At 51.0% G+C, this 13,646-nt stretch overlaps 8 protein-coding genes and 1 non-coding gene across 9 annotated transcripts; 6 read left to right on the top strand and 3 right to left on the bottom strand.

Annotated features, from left to right (window-relative positions):
- Positions 1-117: 117 nt before the first annotated feature.
- QC762_704920 (uncharacterized protein) lies at positions 118-2,201 on the bottom strand. Its single transcript, XM_062893347.1, has 2 exons — positions 796-2,201; positions 118-720 (listed from the first exon to the last, which is right to left on the bottom strand). The coding sequence occupies exons 1-2, from the start codon at positions 2,096-2,098 to the stop codon at positions 251-253; spliced, it is 1,773 nt and encodes a 590-aa protein (XP_062738779.1). The 5' UTR covers positions 2,099-2,201; the 3' UTR covers positions 118-250.
- A 477-nt stretch (positions 2,202-2,678) lies between these two features.
- QC762_704930 (uncharacterized protein) lies at positions 2,679-3,750 on the bottom strand (the record flags this gene model as incomplete). The annotated part of the gene is made up of 2 exons (XM_062893348.1): positions 2,679-3,535; positions 3,615-3,750. The coding sequence occupies 2 exons, from the start codon at positions 3,748-3,750 to the stop codon at positions 2,679-2,681; spliced, it is 993 nt and encodes a 330-aa protein (XP_062738778.1).
- Positions 3,751-3,931: 181 nt separating this feature from the next.
- On the top strand, positions 3,932-6,832 carry QC762_704940 (uncharacterized protein). The gene is made up of 9 exons (XM_062893349.1): positions 3,932-4,255; positions 4,318-4,726; positions 4,795-4,944; positions 5,000-5,044; positions 5,100-5,166; positions 5,221-5,467; positions 5,559-5,661; positions 5,737-5,867; positions 5,935-6,832. The coding sequence occupies exons 1-9, from the start codon at positions 4,143-4,145 to the stop codon at positions 6,527-6,529; spliced, it is 1,860 nt and encodes a 619-aa protein (XP_062738777.1). The 5' UTR covers positions 3,932-4,142; the 3' UTR covers positions 6,530-6,832.
- Positions 6,833-7,160: 328 nt separating this feature from the next.
- QC762_704950 (uncharacterized protein) lies at positions 7,161-8,225 on the top strand (the record flags this gene model as incomplete). The annotated part of the gene is made up of 4 exons (XM_062893350.1): positions 7,161-7,243; positions 7,309-7,473; positions 7,554-7,660; positions 7,718-8,225. Exons 1-4 carry the CDS (start codon positions 7,202-7,204, stop codon positions 8,223-8,225), a joined length of 822 nt encoding a protein of 273 aa, XP_062738776.1. The 5' UTR covers positions 7,161-7,201.
- A 147-nt stretch (positions 8,226-8,372) lies between these two features.
- On the top strand, positions 8,373-9,552 carry QC762_704960 (uncharacterized protein). The gene is made up of 2 exons (XM_062893351.1): positions 8,373-9,200; positions 9,260-9,552. Exons 1-2 carry the CDS (start codon positions 8,563-8,565, stop codon positions 9,468-9,470), a joined length of 849 nt encoding a protein of 282 aa, XP_062738775.1. The 5' UTR covers positions 8,373-8,562; the 3' UTR covers positions 9,471-9,552.
- Positions 9,553-10,137: 585 nt separating this feature from the next.
- On the top strand, positions 10,138-10,540 carry QC762_0103450 (uncharacterized protein; the record flags this gene model as incomplete). Its single annotated transcript, XM_062884225.1, has 2 exons — positions 10,138-10,357; positions 10,470-10,540. The coding sequence occupies 2 exons, from the start codon at positions 10,138-10,140 to the stop codon at positions 10,538-10,540; spliced, it is 291 nt and encodes a 96-aa protein (XP_062738774.1).
- A 125-nt stretch (positions 10,541-10,665) lies between these two features.
- On the top strand, positions 10,666-11,731 carry QC762_704965 (uncharacterized protein; the record flags this gene model as incomplete). The annotated part of the gene is made up of 3 exons (XM_062893352.1): positions 10,666-10,782; positions 10,848-11,086; positions 11,164-11,731. The coding sequence occupies 3 exons, from the start codon at positions 10,666-10,668 to the stop codon at positions 11,729-11,731; spliced, it is 924 nt and encodes a 307-aa protein (XP_062738773.1).
- A 726-nt stretch (positions 11,732-12,457) lies between these two features.
- On the top strand, positions 12,458-13,240 carry QC762_0103430 (uncharacterized protein; the record flags this gene model as incomplete). The annotated part of the gene is made up of 2 exons (XM_062884224.1): positions 12,458-12,485; positions 12,543-13,240. 2 exons carry the CDS (start codon positions 12,458-12,460, stop codon positions 13,238-13,240), a joined length of 726 nt encoding a protein of 241 aa, XP_062738772.1.
- A 218-nt stretch (positions 13,241-13,458) lies between these two features.
- Positions 13,459-13,573, bottom strand: QC762_0103420. The gene has a single exon. It is a non-coding gene; the product is annotated as a tRNA-Leu (tRNA).
- Positions 13,574-13,646: the final 73 nt, after the last annotated feature.

Below are 13,646 nucleotides of genomic sequence, written 5' to 3'. Positions count from 1 at the left end.
TCTTCTGGAGGGACCTCCTCAACCAGTTCAACCTCTTGATCAGACATCTGAGAGCAGATCTGAACCACTCTGCCTTGCTGCAGAGTTGGCTTTGATGATCAAAGAGAGCCCTGACGGTTTTGCGTTTCGATGAATGTATTGACATGTCACAGCTTCGGTAATTAACGGTAGATAAAATAGACCACTGGAGTCTGTGGATAAAACCTATCATGTTCTGTTGTCAATGATGATGTTGGACCCAGGGGCATAACTAAACGCACGCCAGCCACTTGTCCAGCACCTGCCCTTCGGCATAGTTGCCTTCTCCCCTTCTCCCTCCTGTCCGACTGAGGCCCGGCCGAATCACGAACTTGGCCTTTTGGCCTGTGACGCACTCTTTTTCGGCCACATTGGCCAACTTGCTGTCTAGTTCAAAGTTGTCGCGGAGGTCCGGGTAGCAGAGATAATACCAGCTCTGCTGACCACATAATGTTTCGTCAAAGGCGATGGCTTTTGTGACAATCTTGCGAAGCATATCCCGCACAGCAACCATGGGCAGGCGGGATCTGAACGGATCGATGAGCTCCTCGAGCTTGTCAGATACATCCAGGATGGTCTCCTGGACATCGGTGGCTTTGGGGCCCAGGGTATAGATCAGAGAAGCGGTAGCTGCTTTCCATTGGTGGAAGTGGCGCGTTTTGTCTGGTTCAGAGGGTTTGATGGACGATGCCAGCGCCACGCCTTCATCGTCCCGTTCGCGGTTAGCACACAAACACCACACCTTCTTGCGGAAGAAACGGACGAGGAACAACACACTCAGCTTTTCGAGTCTGCTCTGGTATCTCCCCGCCCAGCAGGCATTCCCATGGGTCGTCGAGCTAACAAAGACAGCACCATGTAGGACTTTCCAGATGGCCGCCTCGACAAACCAATCTGATGCCGTCTTGTCGAGCACCATTCGATCATAGCCGGGACATATTTCTTTCAGCTTGTCCCCGCGGGCCTTGGCCCACTGTTCCATCTTGCGCGCACCCAAGTCTCCGATGCTCAGATAGCAGCGAACAAAATTGTGTACCTCAAAGGTCAGCTCTCGCCATGCCTCGAGAATTCTGCTCTCCGTAATCTGCAGTCGGGACTGCCCGAGCGGTGTCTCAGCTGCCATGCCGGCAGAATCGGCTGCCTTGGTGCGGAGGCGCTCGATGAGAGCGTTTTGGGCAGCAAGCTGCTCCTCGTAAGCGGCTATTTCTGGCGGGAGGACGTGTTTGGCCGCATTGAGCTCTTCCCCCAGCCTGACGATCTCCTGGTCTCGCTGCGTGATCTCATTATGGGCATGCTCGATCTCGTGCTGGGCCTGGCGGAGCTCCTGTTCAAGGTAGTTCATCCGATCTTTTGCTTGCTGCCAGGAAAAATCGGATGCGATGCTGGTGCTGGGCACTGGCTGTGGGCTTGGGATGGTACTGGTGTCAATGGCGCTGTCAACTTGCTGGAGCAAAGTGGTTGCGGTAGCCACGGTACCGCATTTGGGCACACTCCCTTTTCGAGTGTGCTGCTCAATAACTGGGTTGGTGCTCATGCTCAAACGAGATGCCACGACTTCGAGAGTTGACACGGTTTCGACATGAAGCTTCGGTGGAACAGCTGGAGGGCTGTCGAGAGAGACAAGTCCATTTGGGTTCCTTTTGCCCAACTTAGAGGGCTGGTCCGCCGTTGAGAAGCTGCTTCGTGAACCAGCGACGCTCACGATACCACCGTCAAAACTTTTGTTTGACACTCTTGGTGACACAAGCTTCGGCTTCTTCTTTAATCGATACCATGCGGACTGATGGGTTGTTGGGCCTGCTGAAATGTCGTGATACGAAGCCGAGTCCCTTGAACGAGAGTGTTGAGAGGAATTGCCACCAGATGGCCTGGGCGACCCGTTGAGACGGTCATCGTCAGGCAGGACTGTTGGTATGGGAAGTATCCTCGCCTTCTGAAACCACGAAGTTGCGCTCATGCTACTTTCGTCTGCTGTGCGTGGCCTTGGAACTCGACGATCCAGTGGTCGGGATCTGTGATGAGTTGTTAGAGGTGGATAATTCTGTCCGGTCAAGCTTCGTTCTCGAAGTGAATAGTCCATATGACTGACGAAGTGAAGAAAAGGAAATCTCCTGAGCCCACCACATCCCCCATCCTGGCAACATGGTTGAAATGCATGTTCTTAGCTCTGTGCCTTCGAGAATTTTGGCGCCCTCAGCCTCAAGAGACTTGTGCTACCTGAATGGTGGTTTGAACACCGGGGTGTGGAAGCAACATGCATCACGCTATTGACATGGAGGCAGCCACAACGACGCCATGAACGCCTCAGGCTAGCCAGAAGGATAGGTACTGCCTGGCCGCACTCGTTAAGAAAACAGGGGCCGCACAAGGACTCGCAGCCTGCCTGTTGGGATCCATTCGGGTCCCCCATGACACAACGGGGCCAAAAATGAAGGCAATTAGAACACATTGCGGGTAACGAAATGGTATGAGTAGGTAAGGTAGGTGGGTAAATCTAGGCGCTTATCTTGAAATTGTCGAATAGTAGGTCGGCGGAACACTCGATGGGGGGCCGCGGGTAGCTGAGGTTTGAACTTTGGAGTGAGGGCGGGGCACTTTCAAGCTAGCCGAGGAGCTATTATATCTCACACACCCACCATATCTCACACACCCACCATATCTCACACACCCACCACCAGCTGCACGACAAACAAGGTGATGTTCAGAATGGCTGCCAGCACCGTCACCGCCCGCCCTGCCGCCTGGCCTTTCATGGCCCTAGCAACCCCTTCCTTGATCCGCGGACCTGGCTGTGCCCCCAGCTTGGCCACCGACTTGTCGATTCGCCTCAACACATCCTGGGCCGCGCTTATCTCTCTTTCCTTGTCCCGAGCCACTGCCTTGTCTCCGATGGCGATGGCTTCATCGTGTTGATCTTCGAGGTCCTTGAGCCTGATGCTGTATTCCACCTTGGTCGACTCCAGCTTCTGAAGTAGACTGTTCCCAGCATTGGTGCGAATGAGATCGCGGCCCTCTTCGATAACTTGCCGTTGGTAGTCAAGAACCACAGGTTCCTTTGGCGCCAGCTTACGGACAATGGACCATGCGCTTTCGGGAGTCCCCTCAAACTTCGTTACCCCCGCCCCTTTTTCTGTCAGGGATTTCCAGTATTTTTCACTGAGTTGCGTCTGGCGTCGAAGACCCTCCCCTTCGTACTCGTCACGCAACATATACCACATTGTGGTGACCAAGACGACGTTGGCCATGGCAGAATCTCCAATCAAGGATTGAAGGAGCCGCAGATAGGTTCCCGAGGACCCGGTCATCCGGTTGTCGGTGATCTTGTGAAGGTACAACACACCTTTGAGTGGTATGCCAAGTGCGTGCTGGGTTGCCAGAAACTCGGTAATCTCAGCCAACACTTCGCCATCTGGTCGTTCAGTGTCATCAAATCCAGGCGTATCAACAACCGAGATGCTCCTCTCGTCTCCGTCATCGTCTTCGAGAACCATTTGAACCAGTTGACAGCGTGAAGTCTCTGGATCAACGTTAGCAACCATGAACCTGGTAACTATGCTGGCGCTCCTGTCTGTGTTTCCAGTGGATAAGGTACTCACGAGAACGAAGAGTGTGTCCCTCTCTCACAGGTCGTTCGGCTACAGGACCCTTCTTCTTCAGCTGATTGATGAAATAACTCTTTCCAGCACCCGTCACCCCCAAGAGGAGAATGATGCCCTCCCTCTCGCTGTCCATGATGAACTTTTCTACACTCTTTGGCGTTCTGCTGGCCAAGGTATGTCGGAAGAAGAATCGCTATTTTGGGGCGAGTTTTATGAAATAAACCTCCTCCTCAAAGACCGATGGGATTTTTGACGTGGATGGGGGAGGGGTGGTTGTATCCCAGCCTTGCCTTCATCGGGTACTGCGCCAAGCATGTCCTCCGAAGACCTGCAAGCGCTGTACCCCGGTTTCGAGCTGAGACGCGGGGGTGTTGACGGGATGTTTGGTACTTTGGCTGCGGCCCTGTTGTTGATCAGGTCATCCATCTCATCGATACCCCTTTACACCATTTTTCTGTCTATCTTTCACAAAGGAAAAAACGATACACCTCCAGTCAATCTCTCTGATAGCTATCCAACCACATCATGTCGTCACTACCCTACCGGCTTCGGTCTTCTCTTGCGAGTCCTAGCCCATCTACCAGTGGAGGCGTTGCTGGCGGCAAGTTTGTAGCCGTAGGTATCGACTTCGGGACCACGTGGGTTTTTGCAATAGGTGAAGACAATACCTTTGTGTGTACTAACTTGGGGTTCATGTCAGATACTGCGGTGTGTCTTGGGCCTTCTCGGAAAGTCCGGGTGATATTCATGAAATCACAGAATGGCCTTCCGAGTTTCACTTGAATGCAGGCGAGGACCAAGTGCCTACTCAATTTGATCTCGCATCAGGGAAATGGGGGTATGAGGTCACACCGCAGATGAAGCCCATAAAGTGGTTTAAACTCCTTCTGCTCAAGGACCAGGATATCATCCGAGACGAGATCCGAAATTCGCGTCCTCTAAAAGACGCCCAGCAACAGATAAGAGCACGCGGGATGACTCCTACCGAGGTTGTGGGCTTATATCTCAAGAAGCTATGGGCACATACATATAAGAAGCTGGGCGAGATGTTAGTGATTGACAACCTGCCACTTCGGGTAGCCATCACTGTCCCCGCCATCTGGCCTCCCGTAAGTTATTTAACATCACCCAGGACGAGCTTGGGTTTACTGGTGCTAACAGAAGCCAAACAACGTAGTATGCAGAGCAGGCTATGAGAGAGGCTGCCAACATTGCTGGCATCACCGTCGACAGGGACATTGGCACCACAACGCTCGATTTGATTCAAGAGCCAGAGGCTGCTGGCCTGTCCATATTTCTCGACCGCCGAGACTTTCCTGAAATTCAGGTATGATATATCTCGAAGGTTTCAATTGTTTGGTGAGCTGATTGTGCCTTTCAAGCCCGGAGAGTCATTTGTTGTTTGCGATGCCGGCGGAGGAACGGTTGTAAGTTGTTCTTAAACTTCGCCACCGTGGCTCCTGGCTAATAAAGGTATTCCAGGATGTCATCAGTTACACCGTCAAATCCCTCAGCCCGTTTCGCATCGGAGAGTGCGTCAATGGCGACGGTGAGTGCCCTGTTTAGCCAAACAATCAAGATCAATACTGATGCTTAGATCTAGGGAAGCTTTCTGGGGCTTTCAAGGTGGATGAAGCATTTGCAGCCTACCTGAAATGGGAGATAAAACTAAAGCTGGATTCGCTCGATACTGCTGAGCACAATCTGTTTGTCACCAAGGACTGGGAGATGGGTGCAAAGCGCAGTTTCACGGGGAACCCTCAGCCGCCGAGGTTCTTTCTGACCCCCCCTACAAAGGCTTTTGGCAAGATAGACAGACTCAGAGGCAAAGGGTCCTTCTCTATCAGTCGGTGAGTGATGATGTTTCCATCCTAGTTTTCCATCAACCATAGCACAATTTCCAAGACAATGGCTAACCAAATCATTCTTGGTATATGGCAGAGAAGCAATGGCCGGGTTCTTCGACCAGTCTCTGGTTGGGATCCGCTCCCTGCTCACGGAACAAATCAAAGGTGTTGAGATCCAAACGGGGAGAAAACCAAGGGTATGAACGTGGCCCTGCATTGCCATCAAGGTGAGGCGTTTGCGGAGCTTTGCCAATCTAACATGTGTTGACTAGAAAATCCTCCTTGTGGGCGGTCTTGGTGGCTCGCAGTACATCTACAATCAGCTTGACAAAGAGTACGACAACAGCCCAATTGAACCAGGAATGACGAAGGAGAAGATCATTCTGAGACCATTCGATAAAGCGCAAGTGTCATACACCATAACCTTGGCTCGGAAATGCTAGATGCGGCTAACATGATGGGTTCTTTAGCTGGTCTGCTGTCGCCCGCGGGGCGGTAATTCGACTTCTTCAAGACAAAATGTCAATGCTGTCAAGCCTCACCCCTGGTCAGCATCGTGTCATTTCCCGAATTCCCGAGGTCGTCACTCGAAAGGCAAGATACAGCTACGGCATTCAGAGCGAGGTGGCCGTGGCAGCCCTGCGCGACTTCGATCCAGCTCATGACCGAGTGAAGCGGAACCCTGAGAAGACAGAGGTCACACGACGCATGGACTGGTACCTGAAGAAAGGCGACGAAGTGAGCAAGAAAGAGCCCGTCCTGTTTGGATATCACCAATACGCCACCAAGCAGACGGCCCAATCGAAATGTGTATTTGTCATCGAGTACAGCCAGTCAGACATACCTCCCAAAAGAAAGGATGAGACCGTGACGGAGTTGTGCCGGATTGAGTGTGAGTGGGACAAGCCTTTTGAACAGTGGAAACCGGTGGGCAACCTGGCAGATGGATGGCGGAAGTTTGACGAGATGTCACTGGCTATGAGATTCGGGGGACAGCCCAAGTGGACGATCCAGGTGGGTTCCAAGCAGGCGGAACACGATGTGAAGGTGGAGTATCAGAGTTAAGGCAAAATGGAGTCAACATCTTGGTGGGGAAATGCCTGGCCAAGTGGCCAAGAATGGTCTGATTGGCTTTCACGATGCTAAGAAAGGAGTTTCAGGGTCTCAACAGGATTGGCGTAATGATGTGCTTCCAGGTTGTGCCGGGCATGTATGTATGTGCTCGTGGAACAGCATGTCTTCATATCAAGATTCAATATTCAATGTGGCCTAGGCAATCAAGGTGTTGTAGAAGACGGGAAGAGGCTCTTTTCTGGCCTACTTTTACCATTCGTTGGGCGCCATGCACAGATTCCATGCAGCTTCTGCTCTCAATGGCACACTACTGACGCATTTGGTCTCTCCGGATACCTTTCTTGGGTCATGTTGGTTGTTGAGGTTACACCAACTTCCGAATTCAGCAACCAAGCGCGGTTACCATGCAATGCCGATCAAAGCACGAAACTTTGGCAACTGTCAGGTAAGCACACCTTAGAGTGACTTACAAACCAGGATAAAACGAGCAACTAGTGTTAACAATGATGTTTTCTACTCTTCCCAGTGGGGATCCAGTAAATACTGGAGCCCTGCAACTTGTACAAATAGTCAGTGATCCCTTCCCAATGTTCTGCGGCCCGTCTCTTTACATCAACCTCATCTTACACCCACATCTATTCGGTTCATTGTTTCAGGGTAAAAATGCCTTTCGTTCTGATCACTGGAGCCTCTAGGGGCATTGGGGTGAGCAATGTCAAAGCCATCTTGCTGATTTTGGTCAAAGGACTAACCCGCCATACCTCACACAGTACGAATTTCTTCGTCAGTACTCAAGTGATGCGAAAAATACTGTCATTGCACTTGTCCGCAACAAATCTGCCACAGAGAAAAAGGTGTCTGAGGATGCAGTCCTACAAGGGCGGCCGAACATTTACATCCTACAAGCTGATATCACCGATTACAATGCGTTGAAGGTACGAATGAGTCTAACAATATTCGAAGAGAGACGGCAGATTATTATATTGCGACGATTGACGCTAACGAATCACATCAGCAAGCGGCTGCCGACACGGCTGAGATCACGGGCGGGTCTCTGGACTACATCATTGCCAACGCGGGTCTTGTGCCAAAATTCGACTTGTTTCTACCGATTGGCGAACTGTAGGTTCTTCAGACTTCACTTGTGGGAAATTCTTTTCTATTAACACTGCAAAACAGGGGCAACCAACCGGGAGAGCTCACCAAGACCTTCCGTGAGGCCTTCGAGATCAATGTCATTGGCAACGTTCATCTTTTCAACCTCTTTCTCCCCCTTATCCTCGCCGGTCACGTCAAAAAGATTGTCACCATAACATCCGGCCTTGCTGATAACTCCTTCACCAATCAATGGGGGGCCACTCCCGGTGCGTTGTATGCTGCGAGTAAGGCCGCCATGAACACTGTTGTTGCCAAGTTCAACGCGCAGTTCAAGAAGGACGGGGTTTTGTTTCTGGCTGTCTGTCCCGGGCCAGTGGAAGTTGGACATTATGACGGGGCTACAGCGGATGACCTAGCTGCCGTGGAACCCCTCCTCAGTATCTTCAAGGAGTATTCACCTGGTTATGAAAGGCCCAAGGCGCCAGAGGTTTCGGTGAGAATGATGCGGGATGTTATTGAGGCGTCAAGCTTGGAGAAAGGGGATGGAGGTGCTTTTATCTCTCATTATGGAAACCAACAGTGGGTGTAGAGGGAAGCCTCCAGAGTTCAGGGGGGCGGGTACGACAGCAATGTCGGATGACATCATATCACATTTCTGATAACCTACCTTACTATACTCCGCAAACCATCAAATTTCTTTTCTGAGAAAGTATCTAAATAACATCGTACAGTATTCCAACTTTGCAAAACAATTCGTTGGGTGACTACAAGGTCGTGACGTTGAATGGTGGGTCATGACAACATCAACCGGTACGGGGATAAGCACCCACACAGAATCAGGTTTTGCACATGTCAATAATGCAACGGCCAGTGGAACGCCAAGCGCGTAGAAAGCAGGGAGGGATAGTTATCACTCAAATATATATATGGCCCAACGTAGCTTAAGTGATGGTCCCTCGAAAAGTCCTGTCTTTCAGACCTTGACCATCGCCTCCCGCATACAATTCAATCTATCAAGCCTCCCAACTACGTGCAAAATGGCAAACACAAACAGATCCAATGAAACAGGGTTGTTAACCCGATGGGTTCCTGATCGCCTCAAGCATTCGCGTCTTTACCGCTGGTTCCTCCGCCTCACGCGCGTCCTGCAATTCCTCTCCTCCGTCATCTCTCTTGGCATCTTCTCTCAGCGCATGTACAAGGTATACCGTCTGGTCAACTCAATCAAAACTCGCCGCGGAGTCAACAGTGCAATCGGGGCCGTTGAGGGCATCCTTGCCGCCGCCGTCCTATACACGCTCATCACGACTGTCATGGCATTTCTTCTCAAGGGAGGTGGTCCCAGGTGGCTCCGCTGGCTCTGGGTTCTCTTCGATATCTTGTTTGTTGGCGCTTTCATCGCAGTTGCTGTTGTCACATCGCCAAACGGAGGTATGGCTGGACCAAGGCACTGCTATGACGATAGAGATGCGGCAGACGCGGCAAACGTAACTGGTGAGACGACGACAGGCGATGATAGCTGTGACTTACCTTGGGGAACGTTCATCCTTGCTATCGTCAGCACGTGAGTTACTCCACAAGAAACTCCCGAGGTCCACAGGACACTGACAAGGAAGAAACCAGGGTTTTTCATGCCATTACAGCTGCTTTCCATGAAGTGCGCGACATGTATAGGAAGCACCACAAGGCGGGAAGTGACGAACATGCCATTGCGACCCACCACCAGCAGATGAGGCACTCCGATGGTGTACACCACGGACCTACCGTTGCAAACGGACACCAACAAACGCATATGGGTTATAGCAATGGAAGGCATGGTACCGCTAGGGTCTAAGGTTGGTTTTGAGGGGTAGTGCAACTGTAAAGGGTGTGGTGTTTTTGGCTGTATAAACTTCAAAAATATGTAATCAAATGAACGAGTAAATAATCACTTGATTCAGTTCATCATGGGGGTTTTCAAGCTCATACCGCTGCTCACTCTTTGTCTCACTAGTTCTCACATGACAGCAGTGGTGTCCGGGATGCGTTGTATTTAGAACCCGATGGTAAGCCAGACTATGATCCTACGCGAGCTAAAAATTTCTTGGGTGGCATCACCCGACAGAATGGGGGTCAGCTACAGGACTCCCTGCTGACCTCCCAACAATGACTCTCCACACACACTCAGAGAACCACGCACTGGGACTTGTCTCAGGGCACGAATGGCCATCAACCTATAAATCAACGAAATGTAGCTGATTTGGAGGAGACTAAACCGAGGGACATTTCTTGTTTTTTTTTTTACCACTCACCTATATTGTAAAAATATGGCACGAACACAGTCGGTCTTTGCAACTGCATCGCACAGCAAACCGTTAGTCGCTCAAGCAGCAGATGCTTGCCGACATTGTATACGCGACTTGGACTTTGCAGGTATTGATGGCCCGGACCTGCGAGAAGCTAGCTACCGTATGTAGTCATATTAGGACCTGTTTCATCTTTTTGTCTACTAAACACATCCCATGGCCGCAGTTCTAGAAGATATCGACTTACAACTCCGCGTCCTGGAGCTGTACCACGATCAGTATTTCGACGATCCAAAATGGAGACACAATGCTGTTGCAGGCTGTCTCAGTTCACTCCTTGAGTATTTCGTTACTATGACATTGAATAACTGCGACGCTGCCGTCAGCCAAGGCAACGAATTCAAGGCGTTCAAAATGCGGGTGAAAAGGGGCCTTTGTGACTTGAGAGAGCAAGCAAGAAAATTGGACAAAACACTCGGGTTTCTTTCAGGGTTGGTGAAATCTTCTGGGATCCCCCCAAGCGTACAATCAAGCTAATGGGAGATCAGACCTGAGGAAAGTGGAGGGTTTCCACTGCCAGATGCAACGAATCCTAGGAATGTGCCTGCAGGTGGGCTGACTTTGCTGGCTGTTGGTTCGTGCCCACTGTTTCCAGGAAAGAAAGAGAATGCATTGCTGACAGCGGAGGGCATAGATGGTGGAGGCGTTCGGGGACTGGTCAGTCTTCGAATCCTAAAAGCCATTATGGATGAGGCCAACAGAGAGAATGGGACAAGCAAAACAAAGACGCCGGCGGAGTGTTTTAAGCTTGCTGGAGGAACAAGTACGGGGGGCTTGATCTGTATTATGCTCTTTCGATTAGTGAGTTTGCTATGCGTGACAGAGGCTGAAAGTTGACAAACCACACCGGCTAACACATTTTACAGAGCATGTCGATCGATGAAGCGATAACGGCGTACAAATCATTGTCACAAACCTTGTTCCAGCCCAGCTTCATCTCTAAATATTTAGGCGGTGCCTACATCAGAACGATGTTTGGCTTATCTTGGTACGAGGGCTCGTCGCTCGAGCATGCAGTCCGAGACGAGGTCGTTGCTCAGGGGCTAGATCCAAATGCTACTTTGCTAGACCACAGCTCTGTGCCAGGCACTGAAGGGTGTCAAGTGTAATTGCCTTTCCGTTCTCCCCTTGCAGAAAACAGCTTGCTGATGAAAGAAGCTTTGTCACTTCCGTCAGGTCAAGGGACAACTTCGCTCTTCGCTTTCGCTCTTACAGATTTCCCGATGGTTCACTGCCAACATACAGTTCGGCTACCATCGTTCAGGCTGCTCGCGCGACATCGGCGGCGCCCTTTTATTTCCCCCCAGCAACGATAGGTAGGACGGAGTTCTGGGATGGAGCACTAGCAAACAACAATCCCGTGGATGAACTCTGGGCTGAGAAAAGCCTGTTGTTTCCCCGCTGGATAACAGATAAGCCGGTTGTCAAATGTGTGCTGAGTCTGGGAACAGGAAGATTTGACCCTTCACGAAAGAAGCGGAGCTGGATTGCGTCACATCCTGCCATCTCCAAGGGAGCGCAGCTGCTGGAGAACCTGACCAACGTCGAAAACGTGCATCGCAGATTTGACCAGCTGATGAGGGCCGAGGGAGTGTGGTACTTTCGGTTCAACCCGCCAACCACAGAGGATGTTGATTTGGCTGAGTACAGAGAGGAAAAGCTGGCTGGGTTGGAGGCCGACGTGGAGAGGTATCTGGAGAGGCCCCATATTAAGGTGATGCTGAGGCTTTGTGCTCAATTGCTGGGCTGATGCTGCAGCGGGAGGTGCAAGTAGGTATTGATCGGCAGAAATGGAGTTGCTCCTTCCCACATGCCAACCGCGCCCTTTGACGTCACCAATCGACTTAAATAGTTGTAGACCGAATAATACCTACCCAACAATAAACAACACAGCGCAAACTGGCACAACATGGACTCCGACATCAAGCCCTTCAACATCAGCATTTCGGATGCCAAAATCGCCCAGCTGCACCACAAGCTGGAGCATGCCACTTTCCCCGACGAGACACCCTTGTCCGATGATTGGGCAGGCGGTGTTTCCCTCAGTGACATAAAGCGACTGGTCAACTACTTGAAGGGCGATTTCGACTGGCGCCAGCAAGAGAGACGGTACTGAACCGTGATTTGCCCCAGTACAAAACAACAATCCATGTCGATGGTTTCGATCCGCTCAAGATACACTTCGTTCACAAGAAGGGCAGTCGCCTAGGAGCCATTCCCCTCTTGTTTTGTCACGGATGTGAGTCAACTGCATCCGCAACACTCGGCAAGCATTCCCCACTGACTTGTACCTTCCCATAGGACCTGGTAACTTCATCGAAGTGGCCAAAATTCTCCCTCTCTTAACCAATCCGGACAGTCAAGATCAGCCGTGCTTCGATGACGTTGCTCCATCTCTGCCCAATTTGGGTTCTCATCTGGCCCTTCCAAGCCAGGATTTGTGCTCGAGCAGTACGCAGAATCTTTTCACAAGCTGATGCTTAAGCTTGGGTATTCAAACTACGGTGCGTTCCCTATTTTAGTTTTGTCTGCACATGCGGCTGCTGACAGCCATCCCATAGCCACACAAGGAGGAGACTGGGGGTACGGCATCACACGTTTCATGGACATCAGATATGGTCCTGCGTCGTCGTCCGCGACCAAGAAATCTGGAGCCGTCTTGGCCAGTCACATCAACCACAACCGAGCCGTTCCTCCTTCCATCAGTACCATCCCACAGCATGGGTCCCTTGTGTACCTCAAGTTTCTGTTTTCCACGTACAGCAAACGAGAAAAAGAAGGCTTGGCTCGAACCCACCGGTTTTGGGAAGAAGGTGCCGCCTACAACGGCCTCCACTGCCACAATCCAACCACCATTGGCATTGCTTTGAGGGACTCGCCTGTGGCCCTGTTATCGTGGATCTACGAGAAGCTCTACGACTGGACAGACGACGAGATCCTTACCTGGATCAGCATCTACCAGTTCGCCAGTGCAGGGCCCAAGGCTGGCTGCCGCATTTACTACCACTCGGCAACTGCCAAGAAGGTGGAGGAATACAATCCGGGAGTGAAGCTGGGTGTGTCAACCTTCCCAAAGGACTTGTTGATGTCGCCAAGCTACCACTATCGGACCTTGGGTCCGCTGGTGTTTGAGAATTGGCATAACAAGGGAGGCCACTTTGCTGCTTGGGAAGTTCCAGAGCTCTTGGTTGAGGACATGAGGGTGATGTTTGGTGGCCTAGTCAAGAGCGGAGAGATAAACTTTCCTGGCCCGAAGTAAGCTAAATATAATAAAATGCATTTGAGATTACGATTCTCACAAACGCCCCTCGTTCTCTGCGTGCGACTTCTTGAGCGCATCCTGTCTCCACACATCGCATACCCAACTCCACCAGCCATCACTTCCAAAACCCTAATTTTACACGATTCATGCCTGCTCGAAATCACGACTTCACACAAAAGTAGTCAGTCCTAGCCGATTTCCATCAATCTATTCAAGGTCAGATGGCCGAGCGGTCTAAGGCGCCACGTTAAGGTATCAACCTTAATTCCACTCCACCAAAAGAGTTCCGTGGTCTCGTAAGGGGCGTGAGTTCGAATCTCACTCTGATCATTTTGCATTCCGTATATTCTTTGGCATTGTTTCTTTCTTTCCAGGTAAAGGCTACCTCTGATATTGTGTGCTG

Source organism: Podospora pseudocomata, chromosome 7, assembly GCF_035222375.1.
Source record: "Podospora pseudocomata strain CBS 415.72m chromosome 7, whole genome shotgun sequence".
In the NCBI taxonomy this organism is placed as follows: Eukaryota; Fungi; Ascomycota; class Sordariomycetes; order Sordariales; family Podosporaceae; genus Podospora; species Podospora pseudocomata.
This window is presented reverse-complemented; position numbering and strand designations above follow the sequence as displayed.

Excerpts from the sequence above, each read along its gene's own strand:
- QC762_704920 (XM_062893347.1), bottom strand. The coding sequence starts at position 2,098 with ATGGACTATTCACTTCGAGAACGAAGCTTGACCGGACAGAATTATCCA. Across the intron at positions 721-795 it reads GAGCAGACTCGAAAAGCTGA|GCGTGGCGCTGGCATCGTCC; the intron begins GTGTGTTGTTCC and ends GGGACGATGAAG.
- QC762_704940 (XM_062893349.1), top strand. The coding sequence starts at position 4,143 with ATGTCGTCACTACCCTACCGGCTTCGGTCTTCTCTTGCGAGTCCTAGC. Across the intron at positions 4,945-4,999 it reads GAGACTTTCCTGAAATTCAG|CCCGGAGAGTCATTTGTTGT; the intron begins GTATGATATATC and ends GTGCCTTTCAAG. Across the intron at positions 5,662-5,736 it reads AAACGGGGAGAAAACCAAGG|AAAATCCTCCTTGTGGGCGG; the intron begins GTATGAACGTGG and ends TGTGTTGACTAG.
- QC762_704960 (XM_062893351.1), top strand. The coding sequence starts at position 8,563 with ATGGCCCAACGTAGCTTAAGTGATGGTCCCTCGAAAAGTCCTGTCTTT. Across the intron at positions 9,201-9,259 it reads ATCCTTGCTATCGTCAGCAC|GGTTTTTCATGCCATTACAG; the intron begins GTGAGTTACTCC and ends GGAAGAAACCAG.